Source organism: Oncorhynchus keta, chromosome 27 (assembly GCF_023373465.1).
Source record: "Oncorhynchus keta strain PuntledgeMale-10-30-2019 chromosome 27, Oket_V2, whole genome shotgun sequence".
In the NCBI taxonomy this organism is placed as follows: domain Eukaryota; kingdom Metazoa; phylum Chordata; class Actinopteri; order Salmoniformes; family Salmonidae; genus Oncorhynchus; species Oncorhynchus keta.
In genome coordinates this window covers 9,812,026-9,831,481 of record NC_068447.1, presented here as the reverse complement: position 1 = coordinate 9,831,481, position 19,456 = coordinate 9,812,026, and the positions used below count along the sequence as shown (strand labels likewise).

At 46.1% G+C, this 19,456-nt stretch overlaps 2 protein-coding genes across 2 annotated transcripts; both read left to right on the top strand.

Moving 5' to 3' along the window:
- The first annotated feature begins 974 nt into the window (after window positions 1-974).
- On the top strand, window positions 975-15,646 carry LOC118376467 (transmembrane 9 superfamily member 4). The gene is made up of 17 exons (XM_052481604.1): window positions 975-1,073; window positions 3,221-3,334; window positions 3,642-3,741; window positions 3,942-4,098; window positions 4,199-4,331; window positions 6,167-6,290; window positions 6,473-6,588; window positions 7,012-7,194; window positions 7,420-7,552; window positions 7,737-7,818; window positions 8,850-8,925; window positions 9,037-9,120; window positions 10,023-10,198; window positions 10,364-10,427; window positions 12,938-13,057; window positions 13,256-13,345; window positions 13,469-15,646. Exons 1-17 carry the CDS (start codon window positions 1,038-1,040, stop codon window positions 13,616-13,618), a joined length of 1,938 nt encoding a protein of 645 aa, XP_052337564.1. The 5' UTR covers window positions 975-1,037; the 3' UTR covers window positions 13,619-15,646.
- Window positions 15,201-18,639, top strand: LOC127912611 (uncharacterized). The gene is made up of 3 exons (XM_052482631.1): window positions 15,201-15,218; window positions 16,716-17,110; window positions 17,727-18,639. The coding sequence occupies exons 1-3, from the start codon at window positions 15,201-15,203 to the stop codon at window positions 18,397-18,399; spliced, it is 1,086 nt and encodes a 361-aa protein (XP_052338591.1). The 3' UTR covers window positions 18,400-18,639.
- The last annotated feature ends 817 nt before the right edge of the window (window positions 18,640-19,456 follow it).

Below are 19,456 nucleotides of genomic sequence, written 5' to 3'. Positions count from 1 at the left end.
CACAACATGTAAAGTGTTGGTCCCATGTTTCATGAGCTGAAATAAAAGATCCCAGAAATGTTCCATATGCACAAAAAGTTTACATCCCTGTTAGTGAGCATTTCTCCTTTAACAATATAATGGTATGGGCAGGCATACGCTACAGAAAGCGAACACAATTACATTTTAACAATGGCATTTTGAATGCACAGAGATACTGTGACAAGATCCTGAGGCCCATTGTAGCCGAGTGGTTAGAGGTGGCAGGTAGCCTAATGGTTAGATCATTTGGCCAGTAACCGAAAAGTTTGCTAGATTGAATCCCTGAGCCGACAAGGCAAAAATCTGTCGTTCTGCCCCTGAACAAGGCAGTTAACCCACTGTTCCTAGGCCTTCATTGTAAATAATATTTTTTTTCTTAACTGAATTTTCAAGTTAAATAAATAAAATAAAACTGTCATGCCATTCATCCGCCACCATAACCTCATGTTCCACCATGATAATGCAAGGATCTGTACACATTTCTTGGAAGCTAAAAATGTCCCAGTTCTTCCATGGCCTGCATACTCACCAGACATGTCACCCATTGAGCATGTTTGGAATGCTCTGGATTAACATGTACGACAGTGTGTTCCACTTCCAGCCAATATCCAGCAACTTTTCAGTCATTGAAAAGGAGTGGGACAACATTCCACAGTCTGATCTACTCAATGCGAAGGAGATGTGTCGTGCTGCATGAGGCAAATGGTGGTCACACCAGGTACTGACTGGTTTTCTGATCCACTCCCCTACCTTTTTTTTAAAATAAAGGTATCTGTGACCAACAGATGCATATCTGTATTCCCAGTCATATGTGAAACACATAGATTAGTGCCTAATGAATGTATTTCAATTGACTTATTTCCATATATGAACTGTAACTCAGTAAAATATTTGAAATTGTTGTATGATTTGTTTATATTTTGTTCAGTATAAATTGCTGTCACTAGATGACACTAGCTAACTAGCTAGCACTATCAACACATTTTGCTGCTCATGGGGATCACGTGACGTCACGAATGACACGTGTATTCAAGATGGCGGCCGCGGCGATGGTAAGTGAACAGGAAATATATATATATATATTGTTCTTACACACATCTGTTCCGCTATCTACCTTCAAATAGAAGCATGTGGTTGTGTTAATATGCGACTGTACTTTTTACCACGTGAAATTTAGAGTCATGATTTAACGACATTTCTATGAGCTGTCTTTCTACATTGATTTGTCAACGGTGCAGCAAGCAGGGGATGTTGACGACGCTAGCCAGCCAAGACAAAAAATACAATGTACCTAACTAGCTAGTTACCTAGTTCGTACTTTGTATATGGAACAAACATGACATGTATTTCAATTGCAGTTAGACACAGGTCGTTAATAATCTCGTTGTGACAGCGTTTAGTAGCCCTTTGGCGTAGCTAGGCTAACGTTAGCTGGCTTTGCCAACAACACAACCATCGTTCTCTAACTTGCCTAGCTACGTACACGCTTGCTAAAAGTTGTACTGGAAATGCGAAACATAGGTAGGTTGCTAGTTAGTTTTTATGTGGCAGCTAGTTAGTTCGAGGACCAGAGCCCAGACAAAAGGGGGCAGTTTAACTAGGTAGTGTTAGATGGTTAATGCTAACTAGTATGTGGCTGGCAACTAGTGAGCTATGCATTTCCGGGTTGATTTATGTATTCTATAAGCTTAACCAAAGAGTATGTCCTTTCTTAGAGTAACTATCTAGCTGCTGTTGCTTAGTCGACATGTCTCAACTATATATTTTATATAAATGCTAGCTATTATCAGTGTGGAGATGTTTTCATGCACCCATTCGTAAACGGAGGTATTTTACTCATTATTCATTTGAGACGCGATTGATAAGATGCATTGAGTTTTTAAGTTTGTTTTGTTATTGTTTTCATCATCAACGGACTGCCGAGTGGCGCAGCGGTCTAAGGCGCTGCATATGTGTTAGGCGGCAGGTTTAGGCGGCACTATTGTAAAGTGACTGTTCCACTGGATGTCATAAGGTGAATGCACCAATTTGTAAGTCGCTCTGGATAAGAGCGTCTGCTAAATGACTTAAATGTAAATGTAAGGTAGCCTAGTGGTTAGAGAATTGGACTAGTAACCAAAAGGTTGCCAGATCAAATCCCTGAGCTGACAAGGTAGAAATCTGTCATTCTGCCCCTGAACAAGGCAGTTAACCCACTGTTCCCCGGTAGGCTGTCATTATAAATAAGATGTTGTTCTTACCTGACTTGCCTAGTTAAATAAACAAAAATTAAAAGAGGTGTCACTACAGACACCCTGGTTCGAATCCAGGCTGTATCACAATCGGCTGTGATTGGGAGTCCACAATTGGCCCAGCGTCGTCCCGGTTTGGCCGGTGTAGGCCGTCATTGTAAATAATAATTTGTTCTTAACTGCCTAGTCTAGTTAAATAAAAGTTACATTAAAAAAAATCAACATTTAGCTTTTAACTGTTATTGTTTCCCTGTCTATCACATAAATGCTAATCCTCACCCCTCCCAGACCAGTCCATATGTATGGTTTTGGTCATACATTCATGGCTAGTGGTTGTGTAAACAAGCACTCCACACAGGAAAGGAAAATCAGGCTTGACTGGTGTGATATTAGTTAAGTGAAAGGGTGATATCCATCTCTCACTCTGTACTAATATTTGACATGCGGTTGTGTTACTGTAAGTAAAACCAGAAGATCCTGTTCAAACATTAGGAGTGTTCCTATACAATCATTGGGATGTGTAGACTTAGTCTTATTTGTGACTGGTTAGATGTAGTCCTATGTAAAGTACAGTCTCAAAGTTGTGTCTAAGTCATCAAGCCACCTTGGATTGTACTGTGTGTGTGTGCCCAGAAGGCTAGTCAATTTGGATGCGATTAAGATCACGGCCTCTGTGTGTGTGTGTGTGTGTGTGTGTGAACATTAGTCCCACCTTTACATATCCCAAAGGCATCTCCAGTCCATTGATTTCTTAATGTCTAAAGCAGCTATGTGGCAACATGATTGTTCAATATCAATTCAAATGCGTCAACTCTGAGCAACTCTTATCTACTGAGTGTTTTGGTATTCAGGTCCAAAAAAAGCCACCTTCTGACCTCCTTCTGCCAGGGGCAAACATTTTAGTTCTAATCAAAAGCTTCTTCGTATAGATTGACCAACTAGTCCATTGACTGTTTGTTGTGTTGAAGGAGACGTGGTTGGCCCTGCTGCTGTTGTCCATGTTGCCTGGAGGGGTCCAGCCCTTTTACGTGCCTGGAGTTGCTCCTATGAACTTCCACCAGAACAGTGCTGTAGAGATTAAGGTAAGTTAAACAACCAAACCTTTTTAGCCTAGTTCTAGCCCTCTTATGCTTCATCAGGTATATAGTACTCTATTCTGCCGTGGCTTGTTGTGGTTTCACTAAGTTAGTTAGCATATTTTTGGGGGGTTTTCTAGGTATGCTGAACTGTGTTATTGTCTAAGCTTGATAGATGGCCTAAAGCTTGTTAGCTCCAAGGCAGACTGAGGTGGATACTAGTATTGGTTGTGTAGCCTATTGGCATGTGTTTGGCAGGTCAAGCAGTCAGTCACTCAATTGAATGTGGCCCACTGATTCCCCCCCCCCCCAGGCCGTGAAGCTGACCAGCTCCCGGACTCAGCTTCCATATGAATACTACTCCCTGCCCTTCTGTCAGCCTGATAAAGTGGTCTACAAAGCTGAGAACCTGGGTAAGTAAGCAGCTCTCTCTGTTCTCCTCACATGTAGAAGTGTTGTTCTATGCATAGTGTCATCGTTTGGAATGTTTACTGTGTTGTGTACAGTGTTCTAAAGCATTGATTTCTGTTGTCTATGTATGGGATTCTGTTACGCATAAATACCCACACCATGAGCTCCTGCTAACTGTGTGTTTGTTTGTGTGCGTGCACAGGGGAGGTGTTACGCGGGGATCGTATTGTGAACACCCCCTACTCGGTACTCATGACCCAGGACAGGAAGTGTAAGGTGGTTTGTGCCAAGCTGAAACTCAACGTGCAGCAGAGCAAGCTGGTGGCTGAGCGCATCCAGGAAGAGTACTATGTTCACCTGTGAGTACCCTTCCTTCCTCATTACTCTGTCCAGTAGTCAGGTGACTGTGTAAGTAAGATGCTGCTGTAGGCTCCATGTTAATCCGGTCTATAAACTCAGCATCGCAGACAACCTCCCAGTGGCCACTCGACTGGAGTTCTACCCCAACAAAGAGGCAGAGGAGGAGAAGGACGTGGTGAAGGATGTTCAGTTTGAACACGGCTACAGACTGGGCTTCACTGAGAGCAGCAAGGTACAGAACCTCCTTGCTAGTTAAAGCATGGAGAGAGAGTATGGACACGGAACTCTGAATTTTGCTTGTCTACTACAGAACAGCTCTTGTTGTCCAGTAGTTATCTTTAGTGTATAAACCTTTGCGTTCTGTAGTCTCTCTACTATAGTTCTCCCTACATACAGTTGAAGTCGGAAGATTACATACACTTAGGTCAGAGTCAGTCAATTGTTTTTCAACCACTCCACATATTTCTTGTTAACAAATTATAGTTTTGGCAAGTCGGTTAGGACATTTACTTTGTGCATGACAAGTTATTTTTCCAACAATTGTTTACAGACAGATTATTTCACTTATCATTCACTGTATCACAATTCCAGTGGGTCAGAAGTTTACATACACAAAGTTGACTGTGCCTTTAAACAGCGTGAAGAATTCCAGAAAATGATGTCATGGCTTTAGAAGCTTCTGATAGGCTAATTTACATCATTTGAGTCAATTGGAGGTGTACCTGTGGATGTATTTCAGGGCCTACCTTCAATCTCAGTGCCTCATTTTGACCTCATGGGAAAATCCAAATAAATCAGCCAAGACCTCCACAAAAATTGTAGACCTCCACAAGTCTGGTTCATCCTTGGGAGCAATTTCCAAACGCCTGAAGGTACCACGTTCATCTGTACAAACAATAGTACGCAAGTATAAACACCATGGGATCACAGAGCCGTCATACCGCTCAGGAAGGAGATGCCTTCTGTCTCCTAGAGATGAACGTATTGTGGTGTGAAAAGTGCAAATCAATCCCAGAACAACAGCAAATGACCTTGTGAAGATGCTGGAGGAAACATGTACAAAAGTATCTATATCCACAGTAACACGAGTCCTGTAATGACATAACCTGAAAAGGCCGCTCAGCAAGGAAGAAGCCGCTGCTCCAAAACGGCCATTAAAAAAAGCCAGACTACGATGTGCAACTGCACATGGGGACAAAGATTGTACTTTTTGGAGAAATGTCCTCTGGTCTGATGAAACAAAAATGGAACTGTTTGGCCATAATGACCACCGTTATGTTTGGAGGAAAAAGGGGGAGGCTTGCAAGCCGACGAACACCATCCCAACCGTGAAGCACGGGGGTGGCAGCATCATGTTGTGGGGGTGCTTTGCTGCAGGAGGGACTGGTGCACTTCACAAAATAGATGGCATCATGAGGGAGGAAAATTATGTGGATATATTGAAGCAACATCTATCATATATCAGTCAGGAAGTTAAAGCTTGGTTGCAAATGGGTCTTCCAAATGGACAATGACCCCAAGCATACTTCCAAAGTTGTGGCAAAATGGCTTAAGGACAACAAAGTCAATGTATTGGAGTGGCCATCACAAAGCCCTGACCTCACCTATAGAAAAGTTGTGGGCAGAACTGAAAAGGCGTGTTTGAGCAAGGAGGCCTACACACCTGACTCAGTTAGACCAGCTCTGTCAGGAGAAATGGGCCAAGATTCACCCAACTTATTGTGGGAAGCTTGTGGAAGGCTAGCCAAAGCGTTTGACCCAAGTTAAACAATTTAAAGGCAATGCTACCGAACACTAATTACATACAATTAGTATATGTAAACTTCTGACCCACTGGGAATGTGATGAAAGAAATAAAAGCTGAAATCATTTTCTCTACTATTATTCTGACATTTCACATGCTTAAAATAAACTGGTGATCCTAACTGAACTAAAACAAGGAATTTTTATTAGGATTAAATATCAGGAATTGTGAAACTGAGTTGAAATGTATTTGGCTAAGGTGTATGTAAACTTCCCGACTTCAACTGTAACCACTTGTCCTTCATTCTGTTCTTTCTACTATAGTTCTACCTTCACAACCACCTGTCTTTCATCATCTACTACCACAAGGAGAAGCTGGAGGAGGAGGAAGAGCACAACTACAGAGTTGTACGTTTTGAGGTGGTTCCCCAGAGTGTCAAGGTGGAGGGTAAGTTGAGCTGGTTCTCCCCAGTGTAAAGGTGAAGTTACACAGCAACCCTGTCCTGTCTGAGGTACGAACGGTTTATTCAAGCCCATTAAACACAGTGACAAGCGTTAGATAATAGAGCCTCTGTGTTTCTACCCTTCCCTTCCCATGTGTTAATTGTCTCTGTCTGGATACTTCTGCAGACCTGAAGGCTGATAAGGGGTTGTGTACCCTGCCTGAGGCCACTAACTCAGCTCCTCAGGAGATTGACCCCTCCAAGGAGAATGAGGTTCTCTTCACCTACTCTGTCCGCTGGGAGGTAAGTGGCACGGCCCTTCTCTGTGCGGCCCTTCTCTGTGCGGCCCTTCTCTGTGCGGCCCTTCTCTGTGCGGCCCTTCTCTGCGCGGCCCTTCTCTGCGCGGCCCTTCTTTAGGTCCCAGAGTCTGAGCAACAGTAAAGATTTAGAATTGTTATCTGTAAAGTGTTGAGATGTTGGGATACACTTGAAATAAAATGGGACTTGGCTTGGCTAGCTACATTGTTGGGTCCTCTTCACTGAGGAATGTGCTTATTTATGATGGTTCTTTTGTGTTTTCTAGGCTCCTGCCTTGATTATGTAATTGCTTGCCTTCTAATGGAAGGTTCTCTAGACAAAGATCCCTTGGTCTCGTTGGGACTCTGCCTAAAGAATTATCAATGGCCTGACTTGACCCCCTGTTTGTCTCTCCCTCCTCCCCTGTAGGAGAGCCAGGTGAAGTGGGCATCTCGCTGGGACACCTACCTGACCATGAGCGACGTGCAGATCCACTGGTTCTCCATCGTCAACTCAGTGGTGGTGGTCTTCTTCCTCTCTGGGATCCTCAGTATGATCATCATCAGGACCCTGAGGAAGGACATCGCCAACTACAACAGAGAGGATGACATAGTAAGAGACCCCACTCACTCTGCTAAACATGACATGGCTTTGGCATTTGACAGCACTTTGCGTGTGTGGTTGCAGCTTCAGGGAGAGTCTCAGTTAAATAATTGTGAGACTGAAGAGATTAGGATTTAAAATGTGCCATATGTCCACCCTCTCGAGATGAGTATTTACTTCCTGTTGTGGGTAGTGTGTCTCTAAGATATCTTGACCAATGCCTATCTTCGATAGGAGGACACCATGGAGGAGTCGGGCTGGAAGAATGTCCATGGTGACGTGTTCAGACCTCCACAGTATCCCATGATCCTCAGCTCTCTGCTGGGCTCAGGCATACAGCTCTTCTGCATGATTCTCATCGTCATCTGTGAGTGTGATCTGTAAACAGACTTCTAGAACCTCGTTTCAAAAGCACTCTTATCTACCAACAGCTGTTTTCACCAAGGAATTGTAATCTCTGGATTTGATCCAGCCACTACAGCTGGAGATGAAAGCCTGGTCGCCTGTGTGTCTCTGTGACGTGGAGCTGTTGTGTTTTATCTGTCCTGTAGTCGTGGCCATGTTGGGGATGCTGTCTCCTTCCAGTAGAGGGGCCCTGATGACCACTTCCTGCTTTCTGTTCATGTTCATGGGGTAAGACGAGAGAGTCGCCCTCCTTATGTCTCAGGCCCAATCCCAAAATGGACCCCTATGCACTTGTGGAGATCTGAGAGGAGGTGTTGGGTGTAAGCGATGCGGCATTGTTGAGCGATTTACCGTATAGGCTAGTTGGAAGTTTCACCATATTACTTATACCAATCAAATCTTCACAAGTGAATAGGGGTCCATTTTGGGATTGGGCCTGAGACGTAAGGAGGGTGACTCTCTCTGTTTGGGATTGGGCCTGAGACGTAAGGAGGGTGACTCTCTCTGTTTGGGATTGGGCCTGAGACGTAAGGAGGGTGACTCTCTCTGTTTGGGATTGGGCCTGAGACGTAAGAAGGGTGACTCTCTCTGTTTGGGATTGGGCCTGAGACGTAAGGAGGGTGACTCTCTCTGTTTGGGATTGGGCCTGAGACGTAAGGCGGGTGACTCTCTCTGTTTGGGATTGGGCCTGAGACGTAAAGCGGGTGACTCTCTCTGTTTGGGATTGGGCCTGAGACGTAAGGAGGGTGACTCTCTGTTTGGGATTGGGCCTGAGACGTAAGGAGGGTGACTCTCTGTTTGGGATTGGGCCTGAGACGTAAGGAGGGTGACTCTCTGTTTGGGATTGGGCCTGAGACGTAGGGGAGGGTGACTCTCTCTGTTTGGGGTGACTCTCTGTTTGGGATTGGGCCTGAGACGTAAGGCGGGTGACTCTCTGTTTGGGATTGGGCCTGAGACGTAAGGCGGGTGACTCTCTCTGTTTGGGATTGGGCCTGAGACGTAAGGAGGGTGACTCTCTCTGTTTGGGATTGTGCCTGCGACGTAAGGAGGGTGACTCTCTGTTTGGGATTGGGCCTGAGACGTAAGGAGGGTGACTCTCTGTTTGGGATTGGGCCTGAGACGTAAGGAGGGTGACTCTCTCTGTTTGGGATTGGGCCTGAGACGTAAGGAGGGTGACTCTCTCTGTTTGGGATTGGGCCTCTGGCTTCGCTCTGTCTATACACTGGGAGAGGCATCAATATGACTGTTTTTTCTTCCAGAGTGTTCGGTGGGTACTTCGCTGGCAGACTCTACCGCACGCTGAAAGGTCATCGGTGGAAGAAAGGTGCTTTCTGTGTGAGTATTTCAAACACTATCAATGACTAATGGGCATATTATTTCTAATCAAACTTCGTGTCCGGTTGCCTACTATTCGTGTGTAACTGTGTGTTTCTGCTCTGCCTGCAGACGGCCACTCTGTACCCGGCTGTGGTCTTCTCCATCTGCTTCGTCCTCAACTGTTTCATCTGGGGAGAGCACTCGTCTGGAGCTGTGAGCTAGCTAGTCTCCTACATACAGGCCCACTGTCTATCAACACATTCACTGTCTAGGGGACCACTGTCTAGGGGACCACTGTCTATGGGACCACTGTCTATGGGACCACTGTCTATGGGACCACTGTCTATGGGACCACTGTCTATGGGACCACTGTCTATGGGACCACTGTCTATAGGACCACTGTCTATAGGACCACTGTCTATAGGACCACTGTCTATAGGACCACTGTCTATAGGACCACTGTCTATCTACACATTCACTTTCCATGGGACCACTGTCTATGGGGACCACTGTCTATAGGACCACTGTCTATGGGGACCACTGTCTATGGGGACCACTGTCTATGGGGACCACTGTCTATGGGGACCACTGTCTATGGGGACCACTGTCTATAGGACCACTGTCTATGGGGACCACTGTCTATGGGGACCACTGTCTATGGGACCACTGTCTATGGGGACCACTGTCTATGGGGACCACTGTCTATGGGGACCACTGTCTATGGGGACCACTGTCTATGGGGACCACTGTCTATGGGGACCACTGTCTATGGGACCACTGTCTATGGGGACCACTGTCTATGGGACCACTGTCTATGGGGACCACTGTCTATGGGGACCACTGTCTATGGGGACCACTGTCTATGGGGACCACTGTCTATGGGGACCACTGTCTATGGGGACCACTGTCTATGGGACCACTGTCTTTGACCCAGAGGGCCATTGGTTTTTCACACGAGACATTGATAATATGTCAAATCCACATGCTTTATAATTCTCCACAATGAGCCGGAATACACGTGTTCCCTGAATATCATCAACACATTCAGTCTACCGCCCTCAGAGCAAGGACAGGTGTTGTGGACCATATCAACCTGTGTCGTCTTCCCTCCTCAGGTCCCCTTCACCACCATGCTGGCTCTACTCTGCATGTGGTTCGGTATCTCCATGCCGCTGGTCTACTTGGGCTACTACTTTGGTTTCCGCAAGCAGCCGTACGATAACCCCGTCCGCACCAATCAGATCCCTCGCCAGGTGCCTGAGCAGCGCTGGTACATGAACAAGTTTGTGGGGTGAGTGTCCTTGTCAAGCCTGCCTACTGCTCTGCAGCAATCCGTGTATACTCGTCTTTTCGTGTAGAACGTCCTCTTATATTCAGTCGTAGGAGTTCATTAAACACAGTCGTTTGGATGAACTGTGTTTTGGTTTAACACATTTTCTCTTTTCCCTTCCGGAAGAATTCTGATGGCCGGGATTCTACCGTTTGGTGCCATGTTCATTGAACTCTTCTTCATTTTCAGTGTGAGTAGAAGTCCTCTCCTATTAGCTTGTTGGAAGAGGAATTTCCAGGTGAACAAACAAGAGAGTCAATCAGAAATCATTGCAGTTTATTATATAAAGGCGTCACTGTATGGTGAATGGCTCCGAGCCGTTTTAGCTGTACAAGATGAGATGCATTTTGTTTCTATCGTTTCTTAAGACCGACAATAACTTTTGAACATCACGTCAGCAATTACTAACCTCAATTCCGGCTTCGACTTTGACTCATCTGCCCAGGGTTCTTTGTGTACCGCTGGCCCAAGAGCCACCCAAGAGGAGAAATGGGTGTGGGAAAAGGCAGGAGAGGGGTGTGCTGTTGAGACTTAAGGAGAACGAAAACAGGCCACCGCTGTGTTCAGTCACTTGATAAATAAAACGGATGACTTCCGATCGCGGATTTGTTAAAAGGCCTCTCACAACAGCAATATGTTTTTCTGAAGATAGCCCTGGAGGGGTATCCAAGTCGATGGGTTCTCCATTCACTGAGCAGACAGGCAATTGGATTCCCGAGAACGGGCGATTGGATTCCCGAGAACGGGCGATTGGATTCCCGAGACCGGGCGATTGGATTCCCGAGACCGGGCGATTGGATTCCCGAGACCGGGCGATTGGATTCCCGAGACCGGGCGATTGGATTCCCGAGAACGGGCGATTGGATTCCCGAGAACGGGCGGTTGGATTCCCGAGAACGGGCGGTTGGATTCCCGAGAACGGGCGGTTGGATTCCCGAGAACGGGCGGTTGGATTCAGAGGAATCCAGAGGGGAAGTCTCTTCAACAACAGATGGTGTGTTCTACAGCTGCATCATCGAGAGCATCTTGACTGGATGCATCACCGCTTGGTACGGCAACTGCTTGGCGTAAGTCTGCAAGGCGCTATAGAGGGTAGTGCGTACGGCGCAGTCCATCACTGGGGCTTAACTCCCTGCCATCCAGGAGCTCTGTACCAGGCGGTGTAAGAGGAAGGCCCTAAAAAATGTCAAAGGCTCCAGCCATCCCAAGTTCCAATGGCACGTTGTGTTAGCTAATCCAAGTTTATCATTTCAAAAGGCTAACTGATCATTAGAAAACCCTTTTGCAAGTATGTTAGCAAAGCTGAAAACTGTTGTTCTGATTGAAGAAGCAATAAAACTGGCCTTCTTTTGACTAGTATCTGGAGCATCAGATGCCCTTGAGCAAGGCACTTAACCCTAATTGCTCCTGTAAATCCCTCTGGGTGACATTGTCTGCTAAATTATATATATTTTTTAAATGTATCTGGTCAACACTCAAGACTACGGGACCGGATGGTATTCCAGGGTGCGTTCTCAGAGCATGCTCAGGCCAGCTGGCAGGCATATCTAGTCATTTTCAACCTCTCCTTGTTCCAGTCTGTGATTTCTCCACAAGTTGACCACCATCATTCCTGTCCCCAAGAACTCTTAAGGCTACCTGCCACAATGACTAGCACCCTGTAGCACTCCTCTGTAATCATGAAGTGCTTTAAGAGGTGGGTTATGGCACATCAACTCCAGCCACCCTAGACCCAACCGATGATGCCATCTCAATTGCCATCCACTGCGCTCTACTACCTGGGCAAAAGGAACACCTTTGTGAGAATGGTGTTCATCGACTACAGCTCAGCGTTTAATTAACACCATAATGCCTTCTCAAGTTCATCACTAAGCTCAAGACCCAAGGACTGAGCACCTCCCTCTACAACTGTATCCTGGACTTCGTCATGGGCCCGGTGGTGAAAGTAGGCAATGACACTTCTGCCACACTGACCCTCAACACGTGGGCCCTTCGCGGGGTTTGTGCTTAGCCCCCTCCTCCCTTGGTGGCCAAGCATCACTCCAACTCCCAACTATGCTGACGACACTGCAGTGGTAGGCCTGATCACCAACGGCGATAGGGAAGAGGTTAGAGACTTGGCAGTGTAGTCTCCAACTTCTCCCTTTACCAAGAAAGACCAAGGAGTTGATCATCGTGGACCACAGGAAACGCCTCCATCCACATTGATGGGCCGCAGCAGAAGAGTAACCAATCAAATCAGATCTGTACGTGGCCCTGGTCTAACCCATGTTGTCTCTGCTGTACGTGGCCCTGGTCTAACCCATGTTGTCTCTGCTGTACGTGGCCCTGGTCTAACCCATGTTGTCTCTGCTGTACGTGGCCCTGGTCTAACCCATGTTGTCTCTGCTGTACGTGGCCCTGGTCTAACCCATGTTGTCTCTGCTGTACGTGGCCCTGGTCTAACCCATGTTGTCTCTGCTGTACGTGGCCCTGGTCTAACCCATGTTGTCTCTGCTGTACGTGGCCCTGGTCTAACCCATGTTGTCTCTGCTGTACGTGGCCCTGGTCTAACCCATGTTGTCTCTGCTGTACGTGGCCCTGGTCTAACCCATGTTGTCTCTGCTGTACGTGGCCCTGGTCTAACCCATGTTGTCTCTGCTGTACGTGGCCCTGGTCTACGAGGTGTTTGTCTGACTGTAATCTGTTCTCCCTCTGCAGGCCATCTGGGAGAACCAGTTCTACTACCTGTTTGGTTTCCTCTTCCTGGTGTTCATCATCCTGGTGGTGTCCTGCTCCCAGATTAGTATCGTCATGGTCTACTTCCAGCTCTGTGCGGAGGTGAGACTGGGCCCTGCTGTGTGGGTGTATAGATGGGGCTTTTTCATAGTAAAAGTGTGTGTGTGTGTGTGTGTGAAGAGAAGTTCAGAGACAGTGGAACTGGATAGAGAAGACTGGTGGTATAGTAGTATGATGAGTGGGTCGCTCCACTAGTTGTGACGTCACAGAGTTGCCAACTGCCTTGTCTGTCTCCTGCAGGACTACCGGTGGTGGTGGAGGACCTTCCTGGTATCAGGGGGCTCGGCCTTCTACGTTCTTGTTTACGCCATTTTCTACTTTGTCAACAAGGTAAATGTCAAAGACTTATTGAGATGAGGTTTGAAAACCAAATTTTTTTTTTTTTTTTTTTAAGCATGCTTAGATTGGCTGGTAGCTGTCTAACAACAAGTTGACGTTGTGTTTCTCTTCCAGCTGGACATCGTGGAGTTTATTCCTTCCCTGTTGTACTTTGGCTACACGGCTCTCATGGTCCTGTCCTTCTGGCTCCTTACAGGGACAATCGGCTTTTACGCAGCGTACATGTTCATACGGAAGATCTACGCTGCCGTCAAAATCGACTGAGTTTGTGTTTCTGCTGCTTTTTTTTTTTTGCCACATTTTCTTGTTTGGTTTAAATTTTTTGTTTTCTTCGTGTCCAGCAAACACTGACTTCTGTGTATGGAAGGAAGGAAGGAAGGAAGGAAGCATGAGGTGGGTTTTGTGGAACAGTGCCACCCACAGGCATAGGGAGAGAACAGCAAGAGGACGCTGCCTGCTAGCTCGACGCTCCCCCCTCCGTTATTGGTGTCCACAGAGACAGAGTTCCTCTGGGACAGTCCATGTTTTTCCTGTGGTTCACCTTGGACACAACATGGGCCAAAGCATGTCAATTGAATTGAGTCTCTGTGTGTTTCAGTGTCTGCTTTTTTTGGAAGTTGGACAATCAATGAAGTGCATTGGTTCAGAACTTCACTTTGTTTTAAAATCAGTTCTCTGTAAAGATGTTTTAGTCTGACCTTTGTCTCTGTTTCTTTCTCGCTCTCTCTGTCTTTCGGTCTCTGTCTGTCGGTCTCTTTGTGTGTCTCTCTGTCTGTGTTAGTTTATTTGAGTTTATAATCTTTATTCCAGATGGTTGGGAGGTCACATGGTGGTAATGGCACTAAAAATTATTTTGTTTAGCTTGGAAATGGAAATCTAACATTGGAACAAGAATATTACAATATTCTGTTTTTATTGCGGTTTCCATGTCCTGATGTGACCATTTCAACCACAACTAAAAATCAGTATCTAAATGTTTTTCCTGGAGAGAAAAAAAATCTCTCACATTGAGGTAACCGATTGTGTAAAATGAAATTCTCCTCCGTGATCAATTAATCTGATGTTGCTAGGGAAGTCGAGGCTTAAGGTGGTTGAAATATTAAATGTTATGGAACAAAAAAAGTAAGTGTAGATGGAAAAGTAGCATTTCTCATCTTCAAATCACCTTTTCTAGTTTGAGCTTTAGCCTAGCGGAAAAACGACTAGTTTTAAAATGGTTGGACACTATTACATTACGAGTCGATGTAAACGGCTCCATGGTCTCACTGAACTATGCATTTTTTGGGGGGAGGCGGGGTGAGATTGATCGATCTTTTGTTTTGAACACCTAGTTCAGTGAGACCTGCTATTCTAACTGAAGTTATCGGTGTCTGTTATCCCTGAGCATCAATGTCTCTACTAGGATCGCCTTAGCAACACAGTTCTGTCAATGAGCCTCTACATGGAGCACAGTTGTTTCCCATAAACAACCTCTAAATTTAAGGACTTTTGTGTTTCCCATAAACAACAGGCCCAATCAGTGCTGTACAAGGTTGACAATGTGTTTTAGATTCAGTGGATAGGAATTGAGCTGGTCCTTCACTGGGTTTACTCTATCTGGCTGTCTTTACACAAGTCGCCCACTTCTGATCTTTTCCCCAATTATTGTCAAAAGAGCTGATCTGATTGGTCAAAATACCAATTATTGGCAAAAGAGCTGATCTGATTGGTCAAATTGCCAATTATTGGCAAAAGAGCTGAATTGGCCTGCCTGTGTAAACACCGGCTCTGTTACCCAGAGTTAGAGCTTCCCACTGGGGCTTCACACTGTTTTGTAGCTGTAGTTCCTCTGAAGGTTGAGACCGAAATGCGGAACATTCTGCATGTTGAAACACTGGCCCGACGCAACAGATAGAATGTTCCTTTTGGGGTGTTGGGGACTAAAAACATTAAAGACCTTTCTATCTTGGGTATATTTTACTCTGTCTCTGATTACACCGGCAGCCCAATTCTTTTTTTTTTTAAATCTAAGATAATCTGATTGCTCAAAAGAGAAGAAGAAAAATATATCAGAATTGAGCTTCCTGTGTAAACCAAGGCTATAAAACATTATTCTCAGTGCCAGTTTCCCAGGCCCAGATTAAGCCAAGTCCTGCACCAAAAATGATGATCCATGGACCTTTTTAAGTCCAGGAAAAGGTTTAAATAAAATTGAGAGCTGAGCTTTCAGGAACATAACCTTCAGGTCAACATTACTACCCCACTAGATTCTTCACCTGTTTTTTTGTTGTTGATTAAAGAGCATAGAAACAGTCTGGTAGAGGTGTGATTTTCGCACAGCAGAGGGTGTTGGGATAGAACTGCACTGGAAGAGAAAGGGAGGGAACCGGTGCTGAGAGGGAAAGGGAGGGAACCGGTGCTGAGAGGGAAAGGGAGGGAACCGGTGCTGAGAGAGAAAGGGAGGGAACCGGTGCTGAGAGGGAAAGGGAGGGAACCGGTGCTGAGAGAGAAAGGGAGGGAACCGGTGCTGAGAGAGAAAGGGAGGGAACCGGGGCTGAGAGAGAAGGGAGGGAACCGGGGCTGAGAGAGAAAGGGAGGGAACCGGGGCTGAGAGAGGGAATTAGGGAAAGGGAGGGAACCGGGGCTGAGAGAGAAAGGGAGGGAACCGGGGCTGGGTGAAGGGAACCGGGGCTGATAGAGAAAGGGAGGGAACCGGGGCTGAGAGAGAAGGGAGGGAACCGGTCAGGGAACCGGTGCTGAGAGAGAAAGGGAGGGAACCGGTGCTGAGAGGAAAGGGAGGGAACCGGTGCTGAGGGGAAAGGGAGGGAACCGGTGCTGAGAGGAAAGGGAGGGAACCGGTGCTCGGTGCTGAGAGGGAAAGGGAGGGAATCAGTGCAGGGAACCGGTGCTGAGAGGGAAAGGGAGGGAAAGGGAGGGAACCGGTGCTGAGAGGGAAAGGGAGGGAACCGGTGCTGAGAGGGAAAGGGAGACCGGTGCTGAGAGGGAAAGGGAGGGAACCGGTGCTGAGAGGGAAAGGGAGGGAACCGGTGCTGAGAGAGAAAGGGAGGGAACCGGTGCTGAGAGGGAAAGGGAGGGAACCGGTGCTGAGAGAGAAAGGGAGGGAACCGGTGCTGAGAGGGAATTACTCCATTCTGGGTGAATGATAATACAGTGAACCACTGAATGAATCATACCTCTCTGCCTCCACTCTCCCTTAACAGCTTATCTCTGCATCTCTCTCACATTCACCTCTACATTATCCCATCAGCCATCTCTCTCACATTCACCTCTACATTATCCCATCAGCCATCTCTCTCACATTCACCTCTACATTATCCCATCAGCCATCTCTCTCACATTCACCTCTACATTATCCCATCAGCCATCTCTCTCACATTCACCTCTACATTATCCCATCAGCCATCTCTCACATTCACCACTACATTATCCCATCAGCCATCTCTCTCACATTCACCACTACATTATCCCATCAGCCATATCTCTCACATTCACCTCTACATTATCCCATCAGCCATCTCTCTCACATTCACCGCTACATTATCCCATCAGCCATCTCGCTCACATTCACCGCTACATTATCCCATCAGCCATCGCTCACATTCACCACTACATTATCCCATCAGCCATCTCTCTCACATTCACCTCTACATTATCCCATCAGCCATCTCTCTCACATTCACCTCTACATTATCCCATCAGCCATCTCTCTCACATTCACCTCTACATTATCCCATCAGCCATCTCTCTCACATTCACCTCTACATTATCCCATCGGCCATCTCTCTCACATTCACCACTACATTATCCCATCGGCCATCTCGCTCACATTCACCACTACATTATCCCATCGGCCATCTCTCTCTCACATTCACCACTACATTATCCCATCAGCCATCTATCTCTCACATTCACCTCTACATTATCCCATCAGCCATCTCTCTCACATTCACCTCTACATTATCCCATCGGCCATCTCTCTCACATTCACCTCTACATTATCCCATCGGCCATCGCTCACATTCACCACTACATTATCCCATCAGCCATCTCTCTCACATTCACCTCTACATTATCCCATCAGCCATCTCTCTCACATTCACCTCTACATTATCCCATCAGCCATCTCTCTCACATTCACCTCTACATTATCCCATCGGCCATCTCTCTCTCACATTCACCTCTACATTATCCCATCGGCCATCTCTCTCTCACATTCACCTCTACATTATCCCATCAGCCATCTCTCTCACATTCACCTCTACATTATCCCATCAGCCATCTCTCTCTCACATTCACCTCTACATTATCCCATCGGCCATCTCTCTCACATTCACCTCTACATTATCCCATCGGCCATCTCTCTCACATTCACCTCTACATTATCCCATCAGCCATCTCTCTCACATTCACCTCTACATTATCCCATCAGCCATCTCTCTCACATTCACCTCTACATTATCCCATCAGCCATCTCTCACATTCACCTCTACATTATCCCATCGGCCATCTCTCACATTCACCTCTACATTATCCCATCAGCCATCTCTCTCACATTCACATCTACATTATCCCATCAGCCATCTCTCTCTCACATTCACCTCTACATTATTCCATCAGCCATCTCTCTCACATTCACCTCTACATTATCCCATCGGCCATCTCTCTCTCACATTCACCTCTACATTATCCCATCAGCCATCTCTCTCACATTCACCTCTACATTATCCCATCGGCCATCTCTCTCTCACATTCACCTCTACATTATCCCATCAGCCATATCTCTCACATTCACATCTACATTATCCCATCAGCCATCTCTCTCTCACATTCACCTCTACATTATCCCATCGGCCATCTCTCTCTCACATTCACCTCTACATTATCCCATCGGCCATCTCTCTCTCACATTCACCTCTACATTATCCCATCAGCCTTTTCCTCCCCTCTGCCAGTGTCAGAAAGTGTTCCTGATCCACAGACTGACTTCCTCACCTGGGCCCAACAAACAAAATTTCAGGAGAGAATTTCTACAGATGTTCTTTTGATTGACATGAGCTGTGTATGTGTGTGAATGACAGTCTACTTACTATGTATGTAAATGCAAAGCGTTGTATTGTTTTTTTTTTCTCCTGTTGTGGGGCTCTGACTGTATGTATAAAGATCATGTCATTGTTTAAGCCAAAAGCATGGTTTTTAAGAAACTTTATTTCTTTTTCCCCACGTTTTCTTTACAGAATGTCCAGTTATATAATGTATGAAACAATTAAAGTGCTGATTCGTTGGAATTTGAATAAGTCTCCTTTTATCTATTCATTTATGCCATAAATGGTTGTCTGCTGGGATTTTGTGCGTGTTCATTTTACATTCACTAGATAAAGCCAGAGTAAGTGCCATTGTCGTGTTGTCTCTATGCTGCGTGTCTTGAGGGTTGGTATCAGATTACACATTGTGTATTAAAACCATTTTTGAGTTAAAACTTTTTTTTTTTTTTTTACCTATAGCAGTCTGTATCCTGTAAATGTAAGAGAGAGTGTTCCTATTAGTGTAGGTATACATAAACTCAGCAAAAACAAATGTCATCTAACTGTCAACTGCGTTTTTATTTTCAGCTAACTTAACATGTGTAAATATCTTATGAACATCAGATTCAACAACTGAGACATAAACTGAACAAGTCCCACAGACATGTGACTAACAGAAATGTGTCCCTGAACAAAGAGGTGGTCATAATGAAAAGTAACAGTCAGTATCTGGTGTGGCCACCAGCTGCATTAAGTACTGCAGTGCACCTCCTTATGGACTGCACCAGATTTGCCGGTTCTTGCTGTGAGATGTTACTCCATACTTCCACCAAGGCACCTGCAAGTTTCCGGACATTTCTGGGGGGGAATGGCCCTAGCCCTCACCCTCCAATCCAACAGGTCCCAGGCGTGCTCAATGGGATTGAGATCCAGGGTCTTCGCTGGCCATGGCAGAACAATGACATTCCTGTCTAGCAGGAAATCACACACAGAACGAGCAGTATGACTGGTGGCATTGTCATGCTGGAGGTTCATGTCAGGATGAGCCTGCAGGAAGGGTACCACATGAGGGAGGAGGATG